The 20,279-nt window shown below is 38.3% G+C and overlaps 1 protein-coding gene across 3 annotated transcripts in view; it reads right to left on the reverse strand.

The window, feature by feature from the left end:
- RELN (reelin) overlaps nt 1-20,279 on the reverse strand; it is a 531,612-nt gene that overhangs the window by 298,162 nt on the left and 213,171 nt on the right. For all 3 annotated transcript variants that reach the window (XM_036863169.1, XM_036863168.1, XM_036863166.1), the window contains exon 4: nt 3,962-4,032. In XM_036863169.1, coding sequence (XP_036719064.1) covers nt 3,962-4,032 — 71 coding nt within the window. The remainder of the gene's footprint in view (nt 1-3,961; nt 4,033-20,279) is intronic.

The following is a 20,279-nucleotide window of genomic DNA, read 5'->3' on the forward strand; positions in this document are numbered from 1 at the left end:
TTCAAAGCCTCAACTTTAAATACTTCTCAACTCACAACAATTTGTCTTCCCTTGACTGTCTGACTCCAAACCCTGGGCAAGAGCTTTCCAACCTGTAAGGCTTTAATATGCTTAGATGCTCATGCAGTCTGGCCTCTCCCGAAACCATCCTCACTTATAAATTGCCAATGACCTGTTAATTGAAAAGTCCTAAAGCATTTTTCTTGTTCTCCTCACCACTCTTTTGGAAGCCTCTGTCCCTTTTGAACGCCTCTCCCATGTTGAAATGTCTTCCCTAGTACCCCCATTTCTGAAGATTTCCCCTTCTCTCAGAGTTCCCTCTTCCATCCCTGCAATGGCTGGCATTCCACACTGGGCCCCTTCTTCCCTTCTCTGGGGAACTCCCTGGATGAGTACATTGCCCCCTCAGCATCTATATCCTGATGTCTCTCCAACCTGCCTCTCTACTCAGCAGGCTGCTGGAGAGCCCTGTGGGATGGAAAGCAGCTTCCTCAGGCCAACACGTTGAAATCCAACCACTGTACTCCAACTGTTCATTCATTCAATAACATTAATTGGGTGCACACTATGCACTGGACATCGTGGAAGGCTTTAGAGATTCAGTAAGAAACAGCACAGTCCCAACCCTCAAGGAGCTTATAGTGAACAGCAGACAAGGCATGTGCGTTAATGTTTTATTACAACACACAATAAATAGTTATCAGATGAACGAATGCATGCTTAAGGAAGAGATTTCTTTGAAAGGCAATGTAATATGAATGTTAATACCATGGGCTACTGGCCAAACTGCCTGGGATCCAATCCCAGCTTGCTCAATTTCTAGCTGTGTGACCTTAAGTTATTCTCACTGTGCCTTTGTTTCCTCATCTGTCAAGTGCAGATAATAATAGTTCATTCTTCAGGGGGCTGCAGTAAAGATTAAACGAGTCCATGTTTGTGGAGTGCTTAGGGTGCAGTCTGGCACATAGTAGTGCTGACAGTGTTTCCATTTGCATTATTACTGTGCCTTCAGAGTTATGTCACCATGCACGAGAGTCGCCAAGACCAGATTGAGGAGGACTGTAAGGGGGATCAGAGACTTTTTTTTTCAGGAGGAGGTAAAACCAAAGCAGGGTCTGAAAGCCTGAGCTAGACGAAGAAGATGAGAAGATGAAAAAGGGTCATCCAGGCAAAGAAGACAGGGAGGGTATAGAGTGCCAATAACACTGGTGATCAAGTGACATGCATGCCAGGAATTTTAAGGAGAAAATAAAGGATGACAAGAAATGAGGCAGGGGAGGAAAACTGAGGCCAGATTGTAAAGGATTTTCCTCGTATAGCAGTAGGGATTCTACTCTGAAGATAAACTATTGCCTCCAATTGAGATATTGAAGGGTTTGAAGCAGGGAAAGGATAGAATCCTATTTCCATTTTAGCAGCTCTGTATAGAGCACAGAGAAAGTGGGAGCAGGGAAACTAGGGAAGAGGCTAGTAAGCAATTCCCCAAGGAGGGGATGGGTCCTCATCTAAGGTGGGTCAGTAGCAATGGGAAGGATGAGAGAGATGGAATCTTCTCTCCTATTTTTTCTTAAACTGTGGCTGACCCTTCAGGACTTGATCCTCAGGATGTCTTTCCTAACCACCCCAGGCGAATCTAGCTACCTCTGTGATCCACTGACCTGCCATTTACAGCCCAGCCTTCAAGAACAGGAAACGGCTGTTTTTACTTTTATATCCATATTTAGCACTGTGCACTAGGACAGGCGCTTGCAGGTGCCTGATACATGTTTGCAGAATAAAATCCTTCACTGAATGTCTTTTAAGGAAGGGGATCAAGATTACATGCCATCTAAGACATTGTTAGTATGTTTTCTGATTCTTTTACTTTTTTAATATGCTTAGATGCAAACTATTATATATATAGGATGGATAAACAACAAAGTCCTATTGTATAGCACAGGGAACTGTACTCAATATCCTGGGATAAACCATAATGGAAAAGAATATAAAAAAGAATGTATATATATGTATAACTGAATCACTTTGCTGTACAGCAGAAATTAACACAACATAGTAAATCAACTATACTTCAATAAAAAAAATAGTTAATATGCTTAGCCAGCAATCATCTTGTAATAATAGCTATCCTCAAGTTCCACAAGCAAAATTTGTTTTGTTAAAATTCCTTAATTTAATTAAAATCAACAAACCTACCAAGTATGTTGTGACTGAAAGGCATTGTCCAGTGGTAGGTATATAGAGACTATGATTTTACTCTCTTTAATACTTATATTAGATATTCCTCATCCAATACATAGGATATTATTACATGTTAAATTTATGTTATATTATTTGAGGAGATAATTAATGTTTTAATTAAAAGTGGAGAGGGTCAAAATAAATATATGTTTTATAGCACCAATTATTTCCCTTATTATTCCTGACAGCAGGAAGCAATCACTCTTGTTAGTATCCTTTCCACCCTATCTTGGATGGATTGATATGATTTCAATTGATTAGGTGCTGTTGAAAAAGCTCAATGTTTTCCTCTGGTCCTGGGCTGAATAGAATTTTTAATAACATCCCAGTCTACCATCATGTATACCATGGTCGTGTGTAACATTACTATTATGTAAGGCATTTTTTTCCCTCACTGGTTGAGAATTTTTTCCCACTGATTTTTCTTGGTTTTTTCTTTTCATTTCAAATGAACCCAATCCCAACAATTCATTTACAACAGAAGAGACTCAAAAATTCAAGGCTTAAAAGAAATCAGCTTTTAGGCAATGATAAATGTCAGTAAAATTAGACGTGTCTTCTCCTGACACTATGCAGTTTTCAGGATATTAACGTTCACTGCTATATGGTGTTCTATATTTTCAGTAACGCGAACATTTTTATAGTCTGGAAAAAGATTTACATTGTGGTAGATTTCTTGAGCCTACACAAAGGCTATCACATTTTTGCATTCTCAAAAGTCACAGAATACAAATCTGTTCAAATAAACTAAGAACACTGATAATATATGTGAAACTAGAATTAGAATGGGGTTTTCTGATTCAAGAGTTATTAGGTAAACAATCAGAAGTCTGCCAGTAATGGTCATCAAGTGTCTCATTACTTAGATAAAGCCATACTGGTGATATATATGACTATAAATAATAAATGGTACTTTCTTAAGCCTTTCAAAAACCCACATAATTTTCCTAATTTCTGTCTTAAACCCATTAGAGTCTCCTTAGCAGAGAGATAATTAGTAGAAATTTCCTTTACATTCAATAATGTAATTCTTAAGTTAACAAGTTTCCCCCAAAATAGAACTCTGTAAACAAAAATTGATAATATGCCTATGATAATGGTGAAAATGGGATGACATTTTTTCATCGTGTGCATGTGCATACATTCACATATGTGCATCTATGAGACTTTGGCATGGGTGAGAGTCTGGATGTGTATGAGGCAGTCACAAAGCTTAATGTGACTACTTAATGTACACTTAACGTATCTAAAATGATGTTGCATCTGAAATTAATAGTGCACACAGTTGAAACAAGCATATAGATACTACATACACGATCATCTATAACACACTCAAATATTAAATGCTATAAACAAATATTTTCGACAAAGTTAACAAAAAATTTAAGTGGTAAATTACGCAGATGTGTTTTTGTAAAATTCTAAAATTAGTAAGATTTATATTTCCAGGACAACTAAATATAACTCATTAGAAAAAAACAACTATGAAAAGAATATAAATTTTCTCTTGGTTTATTTCACTCACACTTAGTATCTTCAGAAGTCTACAGATCTTTATCAATAAGTAGTAACTAAATAATTATTAGAGATATTAAGGGGTCAATAATTCCATTTTTAAAGTGCCATGATCAAGTAATAGTCATGAAATGCTTACTCAGTACATAGGACCTACCACGAATAATTTTGACACAACCAATACGAAGAAGTCAAAGATGATTCTTACCTCCTTGTTCACACAATTGCTGGGCTAAAGCATCTTTGAAGATAATCTGGCCTTTGTGTGTTGCTGTAGCCCTGGAAATGAATAGAAAAAGGTTAATACAAATCTTGTAATATGTTTGGTGATAACAATGTATTTTTAAAACTTTTTTAAAACCTCATTTTTAAATGTTATGTGGATATGATTTTTTTTTTTAAAAAAGTGCCTCTGAATAGAGATAAAAATGAACAAGAGTCAAGGCTTAAACCAAGTCACCTGGGTTGAGAATTATCTTCTGATTGGTTTTACTTTGTAAAGATACTGTAACATTTGTGGGCTTATTCTGAAAACTGCAGATGTGAGCAAGTCTTGGGTAGAAGAAGAAGTATGGCAAGGATGTTTATTAAAACTTATTCTTCAGGAGACCTTGATATAAAATGTGTTGTGGTGCAATAATGATATTAGCACTGGAAGAAGATGCTCTTAATGCACTTTTTTCTGAAATCAACAGTCACCATAACACCGTAACAGATTTGAGACCGAGAATTACATTTTTAAAGTTTTTTTTTTTTTAAAGAGGCCTATTTGGAGTTTTCATAATTACAAAGTCTGTCATAATAAAATACACCTTTTCCCCACTGGGTCTAATTCACCACTTGAAGGAGATGTGCATCTTTTACCTCCTCTAATCAGAGCTGTGCACATGGACTGGTGAAAAAAATAACATCCTTGGAGCAGATGTGTTATTCAATGGTTATAATAGGAACTGTCTTATTAAAGGAAGAATTATTTATGCTTTATATTTGAAGTGTTTTTCCTTAAAAAAGATTATTTTCCGGCACAAAAGGTATTATTTAAATGAATTTAAAACAGGAAATCATGCCTCTTTAAAATATTTGATTTCAGAAAATAAGCCATACAAAATCTTTTTAATAACTAAAATATATTAACATTAAATCTCAAGTTTAGTTCTAGCCAAAACCAGCCTAGGACAAAAATAATTTGATTCAGCCATCATTTACTGAAGATGGATTATGTACAAGGCACTGGGCTAGGTCACAAAAGGCAACTTTTGGCCTCTGCATTTCCCCTCCATATGTGCACCCCTCAGTCAACATCTTGCCCTTTGTCCAGCCCAACAGGACCTCATGGTTGCCCACATCCCCACTCTGGTCTCCAGGTGGATGCACGTTCCTCCTCCATGCTGCAGACCTTTCTGATTTCTATCCCCCACTGAATTGTTACAAGTGTCAGTCCCCCAGAACCTGAGTCTCTGGAAGTAGTCTGATAGACTAAGCCATGATGAAGTGTTAATGGGTGATATTCCTCCAAGCTAACATATTTCAGCTGTGAAACTGAAAACATTATACTTTAACACACACACACACACACACACACACACACACACACACAATGACACAGTAGTGAGAGTTTTGAATGGTGGGAGGGAGATATAATTGAAGAGAAAAATCACTGGGCAGCCTTCAACTCACACTATATGTGAAGTTTATAAGGGTAATCAGCCTTTGTTGTTGCATATTAATCATTCTTGAAATTACAGATAAACAGATGCTACCACTCTCCCTATATATTCATATATGTTTACAGGTTTTCCATTGCTTTTAGCAAGGTGAATATGAGAGGGACTGAATTTAGGGCCAATCTAAGCCATAAAAATGACCCACAGACTCATCAATTACAAACTTTATTTCCAGAGAGAACATGGAAACTTGATTTACCTAAATACATTTCATTATTCAAATCTCAATCAAGTCAAGAGCTTCTGAGCTCACATATACTTCTGATAGCAACATGGCAATCATAAATGTATAATTTTAATTTGACATTTACTTTGGAAGGGATATATTTTCTGAAATCACTAACCACCAAGAAAAGTCCTGCAACATACAATGTTTAAATAATTGTTCATTTTAGTTGTCTTCAGATTTTAAGTATATACTATTCCTACAGTAATATTTCTCGTTGGTCCACAAACTTATTATCATTGTGCCAATGTATGCTCCCATGAACACAAAAAAGCCAAAGTATCCAAATAAAATTCATGTCACAGAGGTTTTGCTTTTTCCCTGGATATCACAGATACTGATATATATCGGTCACTGCACAGGACCTTGTGAATAGTCCATACTGCTTCCCCTATTACTCAGTTTCTTCAGATTTAGAATTTCATTCATGCTCTTACTTCTTCTACTGTGGTTCAATGAGTGAATTTCTGAGAACTAGAGAAAAACTGAAACTGAAGAAACTTTTATCATCTAGTCAAAATTTCTTTAGCAGTGGTACTCATTCTTCAAACAAATATTACAGAACTCCTATATAAGAACAGGGGAGCCCTGTTTGATTCCCTCTCCTCACCCAGCATGCTCCCCACCACCCACTCCCCAAAAGGTCCTGGTGCACTTCTCTGGAACACTTGGGAGTTTGAAGTGGAAGAGTTTGAAAACCATTGAACTAGTCTAACTCTTTACAGTGTATGGATCAGGAAACGGAGGCCCAGGGAACCCCTGCTGAAGGTCACACAGCCTGTTAAAGGCAGATGGAACCTGATTCCAGGTCTTGACTCCAAGCCTTGGATTCTTCCCACCACAAGAGCAGTTTTCAAAATGCGCTCCATAGTGGTGCCCAGGGGTCTCCATGGGAGTCAGAGGGATGGGCAGCAGGGAATGCTTCAGGCACCATTAATTCAACCAGAGCACCTGGTTCTAATACTTGTTCTAAGTATTTAATGTTGTTTGAAGAAAGGGCTCAGCAGTTCGAAACTGGATTGAGAAGCATACTATGTGCTCAGTGTCATTATCTGAAGTCTTCTGCTTGGGAAAAATAAAAGTAGTAATAATAATAATAATGTGACTGGTAGAGGTATATATAAGGCATATATATATATATATATATATATAAACCATGCATATATGGTTATTACTATTATAACACCTATTATGAATTGAAATTGACCCCCTGCTAGGCACTGTTGTAAGGGCTCTACATTAATTAACTCAATTTATCTTGACAACAACCCTACTAGGTAGATACTATTATTCTCATTTTCCTGGGACATAGATCTATTGTTTGATTTGCCTAATGTCATGTAACTGGTGCTAGGCCAGGATTCAAGCCCAGGCAGTCTGAGTGCAGAGTCCTCGCTTTTAACTGTTAGCATTAAATTGTCATTGATCTGGTTCAAAGATGGGATGGTAGCTTGTGATGTCTTTTCAGAGGGAGAGCCTGCTTTCCAGGCCTGATCTTTAAATTCATGCCTCCTTGAGACTGTGCTCTCGACTCCAACTTTTCAGTACATTTCTCTTGATCACTTCTCCTACACTGTTCTGAGTCCTTGGGCTTCTAGTCAGCTCACTGCAGTTCCCTTTCAACTCTATCACATTTCCTCCATCAGCCCCCAGATCCCTTGTATCGCTCCTTTTCCCCACCAAACATAAGAGCGCTGGATGCTAACCTCATCAACATCAATGTGGAAGCCCTGGAAGGATACACAGGAGACACACACACACACACACACACATGTTGACAGACAATCATCATGTACATCACTTTCTTTACAAACCTTTAAATCCCTCAGATCACATTTTAATATAAAAATGCCCAACCCTACAGTAGGTGCATGGTTAGTGATTTTAAGGGTCTGCTTATTAGCACCTTATCTTTGAGGGAAGAAAGAACAGAAGCCCACGTGACCACCAAGAACATAAGTACCATTGCTTTTACCCATGAATGTATCTGCTCTAAATGCCCCAGGGTGTGACATGTCAATAATGGCAAGTCTACTTTGAACACATTTAGAGCTATGAAATAATTCATGGTGGTTTACTTACAGACGCACAGTACTTACTTCAAATATTCTACAGAAATATATATTTATACAAATATATATTTAAATATAATATGTAAATATATAGTTAAAATATAGATATATAAACATAAATATATACATTTAAATATAAACATAAAAATATATTTATCTATTCAAAAATTGCTAAAGTCACAGTAACTCTGAGTCAAAAGTCCCTAGAGGTCATGTCCTCCAATTTTTAACCCATAATATATTTTTCTTTTGTTATAATAAGATACAGCTATGGTATATGGTGACAGGCCTTATTTGTTTTCAGAATTATATTATGCAATTTATAGCTCTCTTTTAGGAGGAGGTCTATCAAATTTGTGGTGCTAATAACTATGTTGGTACTACTTGTACTTAATTTTCCATAATTACCAGTAATTTTTCAGAATAGTTCAGAAGCTATCCTCATTGTTCACTGTCCTGGGGAGTAGACCAAATTTCTTAAATAAGCTTCTAATAAGTACTTATCTTCTTGGGAGATGCATAGGTTTCTAGAGCAAGTTTGCCAACAAGAATCCCTATTAAATAAGTAATTTTAAAAGTTAGGGGGGCTGTTATGATCTATCATTTGAAAAGCTCCATAGATTCTGCCAAATGAAGAAAGTTCATTATGATCACCATATTCAGAGGTTGAAATAGCCTGAATTTAAAAGAACACGCCATATTCTAGTTTTTACTGAACTCCTAGAGCAACTGTCTGCCCAAGCCATTTAACAATAAGTATGTATTGTAATGAGGCACAAAGCTGAAGCTCACAGCCTCTGGAATCAGAAAGACCAGTGCGTAACCACAGTGAGCTGCTGCTAACAAGCTATCTGTCTTCGTACTTCTTTATTCACTTGAGGCTTCAGATTCTCTATATGAGGATAGGGTTAATAATAACAGTTATTATTTAAAGACAATAATATTCACTCTTCTGATACTTACAGTCTCTCTACCTAAACAGATTTCAAGCTTCTGGAACAGTAGGAATAATTAAAATTATCTCCCACAAGGCACCTGTCATAATGATTTGAACATATAAGGGAATCAAAACTATATTTTTTCAGCTCACAATTTGCTTCTATTGTGCAATATCGCCATCCAAAACAGGACTAAAAAGGGGTTTAAATGTAGTTGCTACAATGCCTACCCAAGTGTACTGTTTCGTTACTTCATCAATCAATTTGCTCACAGATTAACCTAAAGAATCATTTTTAAACCTAGGACGATGTGCTTTACATCTCCAGTGGTGGGTTACTTTCCCACTTTTCTCCCTGATTTACCAGTGAGGTCTGATATGTTACTGTGTCTCGTCCACTGACAATTGTAAGGGCATTCATCTGTCAGCAACGTGACGTTAATCTAGTGTAATATCAGCGTGCCTGTGCCAACTACCCTCCAGGAAATATCAATAAATATGTGGAACATGGGAAAAGAGAGAGGCAGTCCAAGTTTGGTCAATTTGATCTTCAAAGGAATCAATTCACTTACAAAGATTCTTGACCCCTTTTCATCAGCAAATTACTGTACCTTCTAATTAGGTTGAGGATTTAGCTTGACCGTTATTAAAACAAGAAAAAAATACCAAATTATTTAAAACATGTAAAAAGGAGTAATGAATAACTTCAGGGAGAAATTATTTTTATATTAAACTCTCACCTTAAACCATGTCAAGGCCATTGCAAAATGATAAAAAATTGTGGATGTTTTCATAATGCTTTTGCTTTTCAAAGCTTTACTGGGCTCTTTGTTTTTATAATTACATCTTTTATTCCTAAGTCGTAGCATTTTCCTTCTGTCAAACGTATAAATACTTTCTCTCCCTCCAAACACAAATTTCAGCCTTAATGTTTTTATGTGCTTATCCAATAATCACAGTCTCCATATTCTTAAAAGTCACCAAATACATGAATTTACGCTATTTTCTGATCAAGGTATAATTTTCATCAGTAAAACAAAGAACATATAAATAAAATAATTCAAATAGTGCTAGTAACTTAATGGTTAATGACAACCATGATGGTTAATCCCTTTCAAGAGACTCAGCAGAGCTAACTACTCAAATTAAGATGTAGCGTGTTGAGAGGGGCAAGATGGCGGAACAGTAAGACGCGGAGATCACCTTCCTTCCCACAGATACAGTAGAAATACATCTATACGTGGAACTGCTCCTACAGAACACCCACTCAACGCTGGCAGAAGACGTCAGACCTCCCAAAAGGCAAGAAAATCCCTACGTACTTGGGTAGGGTAAAAGAAAAGAGAAATAACAGAGACAAAAGAATAGGGACGGGACCTGCGCCAGTGGGAGGGAGCCGTGAAGGAGGAAAGGTTTCCAGGCACTAGGAAGCCCCTTTGCGGGCAGAGACTGCGGGTGGCATAGGGGGGAAGCTTCGGAGCCGCGGAGGAGAGCGCAGCCACAGGGGTGCGGAGGGCAAAGCGGAGAGACTCCCGCACAGAGGCTCGGCGCCAACCAGCACTCACCAGCCCGAGAGGCTTGTCTGCTCACCCGCCGGGGCGGGCGGGGGCTGGGAGCTGAGGCTCGGGCTTTGGTGCTAGCCGGGAGGGAGTCCGGGAAAAAGTCTGCAGCTGCCGAAGAGGCAAGAGACTTTTTCTTGCCTCTTTGTTTCGCGGTGCGCAAGGAGAGGGGATTCAGAGCGCTGCCTAAACGAAATCCAGAGACGGGTGCGAGCCGCGGCTATCAGCGCGGATCCCACAGCAACAGGGGCGCAGAGGGAAAAACGGAGAGATTCCCGCACAGAGGCTCAGCGCCGAGCAGCGCTCACCAGCCCGAGAGGCTTGTCTGCTCACCTGCTGGGGCAGGCGGGGCTGGGAGCTGAGGCGCGGGCTTCAGTCGGATCGCAGGGAGAGGACTGGGGTTGGCGGCGTGAACACAGCCTGAAGGGGTTGGCGTGCCGCAGCGAGCTGGGAGGGAGCCGGAGAGGAGGTCTGCAGCCGCCGAAGAGGCAAGAGACTTTTTCTTGCCTCTTTGTTTCGCGGCGCGCAAGGAGAGGGGATTCAGAGTGCCGCCTAGACGAACTCCAGAGGCGGGTGTGAGCCGCGGCTAACAGCGCGGACCCCAGAGACTGGTAGGAAACGCTAAGGCTGCTGCTGCCGCCACCAAGAAGCCTGTGTGCGAGCACAGGTCACTGTCCACACTGCCCCTCCCGGGAGCCAGTGCAGCTCGCCACTGCCAGGCTCCCGTGATCCGGGGACAACTTCCCCGGGAGAACACACGGCGCGCCTCAGGCTGCTGCAAGGTCAAGACGCCTCTGACGCCGCAGGCTCGCCCCGCCTCCTCCGTACCGCTCCCTCCCCCGGCCTGAGTGAGCCAGAGCCCCCGAAGCAGCTGCTCCTTTAACCCCGTCCTGTCTGGGCGGGGAACGGACGCCCTCAGGCGACGTACATGCAGAGGCGGGTCCAAATCCAAAGCTGAACGCTGGGAGCTGTACGAACAAAAAAGAGAAAGGGAAATCTCCCCCAGCAGCCTCAGGAGCAGCGGATTAAAGCTCCACAAACAACTTGATGTGCCTGCATCTGTTGAATACCTGAATAGACAACGAATCATCCCAAATTCAAAAGGTGGACTTTAGGAGCAGGATATATTAATTTCCCCTTTTCCTTTTTTTGTGAGTGTATATGTGTATGCTTCTGGGTGAGATTTTGTCTGTATAGCTTTGCTTTCACCATCAGTCCTAGGGTTAGGTCCGTCCATTTTTTTTTCTTTTTACTTAAAAAATTTTTTTTTTTCCTAATATATGCTTTCTTAATAATTTTTTCCGTATTTTCTATTTTTAGAAATTAAAAAATTTTTTAATAAGTTTTTTCATATTTTTTATTTTAAAAAATTAAAAATTTTTTTTCTTAATAAATTTTTTTCTTTAAAATTTTTTTCTCATTTTTTACTATAAAAAATTAATAAATCTATTTTTAAAAATTAAAAAAAATTTTTTCTGAATATATTTACTCTTAATAATTTTTTTTCTTATTTTTTTATTATAATAGCTTTATTTTATTTTATTTTATCCTCTTTTTTTCTTTCTATTTTTTTCTCCCTTATATTCTGAGCTGTGTGGATGAAAGGCTCTTGGTGCTCCAGCCAGGCATCAGGGCTGTGCCTCTGAGGTGGGAGAGCCAACTTCAGGACACTGGTCCACAAGAGACCTACCAGCTCCACGTAATACCAAACGGCAAAAATCTCTCAGAGATCTCCATCTCAACATCAAGACCCAGCTTCACTCAACGACCAGCAAGCTACAGGGCTGGACACCCTATGCCAAACAACTAGCAAGACAGGAACACAGCCCCATCCATTAGCAGGGAGGCTCCCTAAAATCATAAGGCCACAGACACCCCAAAACACACCACCAGACGTGGACGTGCCCACCAGAAAGACAAGATTCAACCTCATCCACCAGAATACAGGCAATAGTCCCCTCCACCAGGAAGCCTACACAACCCACTGAACCAACCTTACCCACTGGGGACAGATACCAAAAACAACGGGAACTACGAACCTGCAGCCTGTGAAAAGGAGACCCAAACACAGTAAGATAAGCAAAATGAGACGACAGAAAAACACACAGCAGATGAAGGAGAAGGGTCAAAACACACCAGACCTAACAAATGAAGAGGAAATAGGTAGTCTACCTGAAAAAGAATTCAGAATAATGATAGTAAGGATGATCCAAAATCTTGGAAATAGAATAGACAAAATGCAAGAAACATTTAACAAGGACGTAGAAGAACTAAAGAGGAACCAAGCAACGATGAAAAACACAATAAATGAAATTAAAAATACTCTAGATGGGATCAATAGCAGAATAACTGAGGCAGAAGAAAGGATAAGTGACCTGGAAGATAAAATGGTGGAAATAACTACTGCAGAGCAGGATAAAGAAAAAAGAATGAAAAGAACTGAGGACAGTCTCAGAGACCTCTGGGACAATATTAAACGCACCAACATTCGAATTATAGGGGTCCCAGAAGAAGAAGAGAAAAAGAAAGGGACTGAGAAATATTTGAAGAGATTATAGTTGAAAACTTCCCTAATATGGGAAAGGAAATAGTTAATCAAGTCCAGGAAGCACAGAGAGTCCCATACAGGATAAACCCAAGGAGAAACACGCCAAGACACATATTAATCAAACTGTCAAAAATTAAATATAAAGAAAACATATTAAAAGCAGCAAGGGAAAAACAACAAATAACACACAAGGGAATCCCCATAAGGTTAACATCTGATCTTTCAGCAGAAACTCTGCAAGCCAGAAGGGAGTGGCAGGATATACTTAAAGTGATGAAGGAGAAAAACCTACAACCAAGATTACTCTACCCAGCAAGGATCTCATTCAGATGTGATGGAGAAATTAAAACCTTTACAGTCAAGCAAAAGCTGAGAGAGTTCAGCACCACCAAACCAGCTTTACAACAAATGCTAAAGGAATTTCTCTAGGCAAGAAACACAAGAGAAGGAAAACATCTACAATAACAAACCCAAAACATTTAAGAAAATGGGAATAGGAACATACATATCGATAATTACCTTGAATGTAAATGGATTAAATGCTCACACCAAAAGACACAGGCTGGCTGAATGGATACAAAAACAAGACCCATATATATGCTGTCTACAAGAGACCCACTTCAGACCTAGAGACACATACAGACTGAAAGTGAGGGGATGGAAAAAGATATTCCATGCAAATGGAAATCAAAAGAAAGCTGGAGTAGCAATTCTCATATCAGACAAAATAGACTTTAAAATAAAGAATATTATAAGAGACAAAGAAGGACACTATATAATGATCAAGGGATCAATCCAAGAGGAAGGTATAACAATTGTAAATATTTATGCACCCAACATAGGAGCACCTCAATACATAAGGCAAATACTAACAGCCATAAAAGGGGAAATTGACAGCAACACAATCATAGTAGGGGAATTTAACACCCCACTTTCACCAATGGACAGATCATCCAAAATGAAAATAAATAAGGAAACACAAGCTTTAAATGATACATTAAACAAGATGGACTTAATTGATATTTATAGGACATTCCACCCAAAAACAACAGAATACACATTTTTCTCAAGTGCGCATGGAACATTCTCCAGGATAGATCATATCTTGGGTCACAAATCAAGCCTTGGTAAATTTAAGAAAATTGAAATCGTATCAAGTATCTTTTCTGACCACAACGCTATGAGACTAGATATCAATTACAGGAAAAGATGTGTAAAAAATACAAACACATGGAGGCTACACAATACACTACTTAATAACGAAGTGATCACTGAAGAAATCAAAGGGGAAATCAAAAAATACCTAGAAACAAATGACAATGGAGATACGACGACCCAAAACCTATGGGACGCAGCAAAAGCAGTGCTAAGAGGGAAGTTTATAGCAATACAAGCCTACCTCAAGAAACAGGAAACATCTCGAATAAACAACCTAACCTTGCACCTAAAGCAATTAGAGAAAGAAGAACAAAAAAACCCCAAAGCTAGCAGAAGGGAAGAAATCATAAAGATCAGGTCAGAAATAAATGAAAAAGAAATGAAGGAAACAATAGCAAAAATCAATAAAACTAAAAGCTGGTTCTTTGAGAAGATAAACAAAATTGATAAACCATTAGCCAGACTCATCAAGAGAAAAAGGAAGAAGACTCAAATCAATAGAATTAGAAATGAAAAAGGAGAAGTAACCACTGACACTGCAGAAATACAAAAGATCATGAGAGATTACTACAAGCAACTCTACGCCAATAAATGGACAACCTGGAAGAAATGGACAGATTCTTAGAAATGCACAAACTGCCGAGACTGAACCAGGAAGAAATAGAAAATATGAACAGACCAATCACAAGCACTGAAATTGAAACTGTGATTAAAAACCTTCCAACAAACAAAAGCCCAGGACCAGATGGCTTCACAGGTGAATTCTATCAAACATTTAGAGAAGAGCTAACACCTATCCTTCTCAAACTCTTCCAAAATATTGCAGAGGGAGGAACACTCCCAAACTCATTCTACGAGGCCACCATCACCCTGATACCAAAACCAGACAAAGATGTCACAAAGAAAGAAAACTACAGGCCAATATCACTGATGAACATAGATGCAAAAATCCTCAACAAAATACTCGCAAACAGAATCCAACAGCACATTAAAAGGATCATACACCATGATCAAGTGGGGTTTATCCCAGGAATGCAAGGATTCTTCAATATACGTAAATCAATCAATGTGATACACCATATTAACAAATTGAAGGAGAAAAAACCATATGATCATCTCAATAGATGCAGAGAAAGCTTTCGACAAAATTCAACACCCATTTATGATAAAAGCCCTGCAGAAAGTAGGCATAGAGGGAACTTTCCTCAACATAATAAAGGCCATATATGACAAACCCACAGCCAACATTGTCCTCAATGGTGAAAAACTGAAACCATTTCCACTAAGATCAGGAACAAGACAAGGTTGCCCACTCTCACCACTATTATTCAACATAGTTTTGGAAGTGTTAGCCACAGCAATCAGAGAAGAAAAAGAAATAAAAGGATCCAAATCAGAAAAGAAGAAGTAAAGCTGTCACTGTTTGCAGATGACATGATACTATACATAGAGAATCCTAAGATGCTACCAGAAAACTCCTAGAGCTAATCAATGAATTTGGTAAAGTAGCAGGATACAAAATTAATGCACAGAAATCTCTTGCATTTCTATACACTAATGATGAAAAATCTGAAAGTGAAATTAAGAAAACACTCCCGTTTACCACTGCAACAAAAAGAATAAAATATCTAGGAATAAACCTACCTAAGGAGACAAAAGACCTGTATGCAGAAAATTATAAGACACTGATGAAAGAAATTAAAGATGATACAAATAGATGGAAATATATACCATGTTCCTGGATTGGAAGAATCAACATTGTGAAAATGACTCTACTACCCAAAGCAATCTACAGATTCAGTGCAATCCCTATCAAACTACCACTGGCATTTTTCACAGAACTAGAACAAAAAATTTCACAATTTGTATGGAAACACAAAAGACCCCGAATAGCCAAAGCAATCTTGAGAACGAAAAATGGAGCTGGGGGAATCAGGCTCCCTGACTTCAGACTGTATTACAAAGCTACAGTAATCAAGACAGTTTGGTACTGGCACAAAAACAGAAATATAGATCAATGGAACAGGATAGAAAGCCCAGAGATAAACCCACGCACATATGGTCACCTTATCTTTGATAAAGGAGGCAAGCATATACAGTGGAGAAAAGACAGCCTCTTCAATAAGTGGTGCTGGGAAAATTGGACAGATACATGTAAAAGTATGAAATTAGAACACTCCCTGACACCATGCACAAAAATAAACTCAAAATGGATTAAAGACCTAAGTGTAAGACCAGACACTATCAAACTCTTAGAGGAAAACATAGGCAGAACACTCTATGACATACATCACAGCAAGATTCTTTTTGACCCAGCTCCCAGAGAAATGGAAATAAGAACACAAATAAACAAATGGGACCTAATGAAACTTAAAAAGCTTTTGCACAGCAAAGGAAACCATAAACAAGACCAAAAGACAACCATCAGAATGGGAGAAAATATTTGCAAATGAAGCAACTGACAAAGGATTAATCTCCAAGATTTACAAGCAGCTCATGCAGCTCAATAACAAAAAAACGAACAACCCAATCCAAAAATGGGCAGAAGACCTAAATAGACATTTCTCCAAAGAAGATATACAGATGGCCTACAGACACATGAAAAAATGCTCAACATCATTAATCATTAGAGAAATGCAAATCAAAACTACAATGAGATATCATCTCACACCGGTCAGAATGGCCATCATCAAAAAATCTAGAAACAATAAATGCTGGAGAGGGTATGGAGGAAAGGGAACTCTCTTGCACTGTTGGTGGGAATGTAAATTGATACAGCCACTATGGAGAACAGTATGGAGGTTCCTTAAAAAACTACAAATAGAACTACCATATGACCCAGCAATCCCACTACTGGGCATATACCCTGAGAAAACCATAGTTCAAAAAGAGTCATGTACCAAAATGTTCATTGCAGCTCTATTTACAAGAGCCAGGACTTGGAAGCAACCTAAGTGTCCATCGACAGATGAATGGATAAAGAAGATGTGGCACATATATACAATGGAATATTACTCAGCCATAAAAAGAAACAAAATTGAGTTATTTGTAGTGAGGTGGATGGAGTTAGAGTCTGTCATACAGAGTGAAGTAAGTCAGAAAGAGAAAAACAAATACAGTATGCTAACACATATATACGGAATCTAAGGGGAAAAAAAAGCCATGAAGAACCTAGTGGTAAGACGGGAATAAAGACACAGACCTACTAGAGAATGGACTTGAGGATATGGGGAGGGGGTGGGGTGAGATGTGACAGGGTGAGAGAGTGTCATGGACATATATACACTACCAAATGTAAAATAGATAGCTAGTGGGAAGCAGCCGCATAGCACAAGGAGATCAGCTCGGTGCTTTGTGACCACCTAGAGGGGTGGGATGGGGAGGGTGGGAGGGAGGGAGATGCAAGAGGGAAGAGATATGGGAACATATTGTATATGTATAACTGATTAACTTTGTTATAAAGCAGAAGCTAACACACCATTGTAAGGCAATTATACTTCAATAAAGATGTTTAAAAAAAAAATTAAAAAAAAAAAAAAAAAAAAAAAAAAAAAAAAAAAAAAAAAGATGTAGCGTGTTAATCAAAATAAAACCAGCTAGTTCTATTACTTTGGGAGGTAACTTAACCTCTCCTGATTAATTTCCTGATTTGTTTAAAAAAATAGTAACAGATGATCTTCAAAGTTCCTATAAGTTCTAAACCTCTATGATTCCATGATTCAAGATTAAGTGAGCACATATGAGCATGTACACACACACACACACACACACACACACAAACACATGCTAGCTGCAGCCTCTATCGAGAGGAGTGCTTCCCAAAATCACGTGGCACAGGTCACAGGTAATGGTGTGCTACAGCAAGCTTGCATCAGCTCATGAGAGCTTGTTTTTTTAACAGTTATATTTTTATTTTAATGTGCAATTTAATATATGTGTGTGTGTATAAATGGGTTTTGCATGTATATAATATAACTACTGCAGCTATATCCCCTAACTCATGTAAAAATGTAAACTTTATCCTAGTCATTCAAGTCAAAAAAGTGAGTCACAGACTTACCTCCTCATTCATCAGCAAATTCTGTCAATTTTATTTATTTACTCTCCAATGTACCCTTTTTCTCCATCTCCACAGCCATGTTTTAATTCAGGACTTAGTAATTTCTCATCTGATAAGCTGCAACACTCTCTTGATTGGAATCTCCCTCCAGATTCACCCCCATGCCAATGCAGCTTTCACACTGTGCCAGTTTTCTTTCTAAAATTGCTAGAAATCCTTCTGCAGCTCTCCAACACTTAAAGGAGTCCGTCAAATTCCTTAGAATGGCCTAAAAGGTTCTTCAGGTTCTGGTCCCTGCCTGTGTATCCAGCCTCACCTCCCACTGCACCCTGCAGTTGAGCCACAGAGTAGTCTTCACGGGTTCTAGAATGCACGATTTATTTCATGCCCGCCAAATTTTTTATGTCCTGTCCCCTGTGCGTCGAAGTCTCTTGCCAAAAATCTTTTTTTTTTTTTTTTGCCAAAAATCTTTTATTCATCCTCTAAAATTTATCCAGGAATCTCTTTCCCTTACAAAACCTTCTTAGATCTCCCAGGTAGCATTAGACACCTTCTCCAAGGATAGCACAGCCTGTTTCCTTGCTCTGACATAGAAGCTTCCTAATTTAAGGTGATCTGACTTGCAGCCCAGCCCTCTCTTTTCACAGTCATTCTTATCATAAATTGAAACAACATGGTAAGTAGCAAACTCATATTCATGACTGCCTAACAACCTTAACTAACACAAAATCAACGCTGATGTCTTCCAAATCCACCAAGGCTAAGCCCCTACAATCCACAGTGAAAGGTTAATACTATGGAAAATTAATCAGATTACAAAGGAATTGATTGCCTGAGTATATGATAAGATGCTATGAATCCACATATCTCTGAACCTGGCAAGAATTTTGTCAAAGGCATTGTCTGTCTTTGAAATTTTAACAACATGCTTAATTAAAACATTAAATAAGGAACTTTCAGTGCAACAAAGGATGCTTTTATCTATTCAAGGAGAGAAGTAGTTGGTCTATAGTCAGATTTCTGGGATGGAGTACTAGCACTGATATATAAGAATGAAATATTTTTCCAGAAAATTTAACAGGAAACCATTGAAAAGGAAGATTGTTGTATATAATAGGAGTTTAACTTCCACTAAAAAGTGAGCAAGGCACAACTAAAAAAGATTCCATGAATGATCTTCCTTATCCGACATCTATCATTCAAAGACTTTCAGAAGCATTCTGCATATTGAATCAATAATGGGAATTCTCCAAAGAGTGAATTCCAACTTTAAATGTAGTCTGAAGTTCCTTGGGGGAAAAAAAAAAGAAAGGAAGGAAGGAGGGGGGAAAGAAAAGAAAGAGAAAGGAAAAGGAAAAGAAAGGAAAAACAAGAAAAGGGAAAAAGAAAAAGGAAAAAAAAGTCTGGGCTTACAAGAAAAAAGCCATTTTCTCTACAACTAACATTAGATTTAGACCATGACAAAAAATTCTCCTAAAGGATATTTACAATATAGATTTTAGATGCTTTGTTTTTATACATAGTATTTTTAAAGGTATGCATTTGTATTTTATTTCTATACACAATTTTGATATTTTTAGTGTGTGAAAAGAGATTTCAGGAATGAAAACCCAACTGATAAACTTAGGAGTTTGAATTGAGATAGTTTGGACATGAGCCCAGGCCTAAAATCCTAACTCCTTTCCTCCTTTTGATAACTTTTCCACCACAATTTTATGTTTCTGATATCTGGGAGCATCTTACTATACACATCAGAAGAAATTCATCAGCTTCCCAGATGTGGGTTGTGATGTGACCACCACTGCCTGCATATGTGGAAATTTGGCAAAACATAGATGGTCTATGTTCATCTGGCAGTTATGTTCATCTATGGTGTTGTATGCACTCAACCAAATGGAATTGAAACCCTGATTTTCACTTAAAGTACTTTCAATAACACTGCTATGTGATACTGCATTGAAATAAAGAATAATCATTTTGGTGAAAAAGCACTGATAGTTGCAGGATATGTAACACTAAAGAGAAGCAAACATTTATCACTGGCAGAGTTTTATCCTTTGTTTGCTTTGTAAATCAACAGCAAAGTGGATTTAGGGAGGGAAGATAACCTCTGAGCAGGTAAAACTATGTTTTGTTTTGTCAGTGCGCGAAAGGATTGCTCTCAACAACTATTAAAAGAAGCAGAGATGCCAAACTTCTCAGGATTGATCACAGAATTTTAAAGTAAGGGAAGGCTGATAGG

This window comes from Balaenoptera musculus, chromosome 9 (genome assembly GCF_009873245.2).
Source record: "Balaenoptera musculus isolate JJ_BM4_2016_0621 chromosome 9, mBalMus1.pri.v3, whole genome shotgun sequence".
NCBI classification, from domain to species: Eukaryota; Metazoa; Chordata; class Mammalia; order Artiodactyla; family Balaenopteridae; genus Balaenoptera; species Balaenoptera musculus.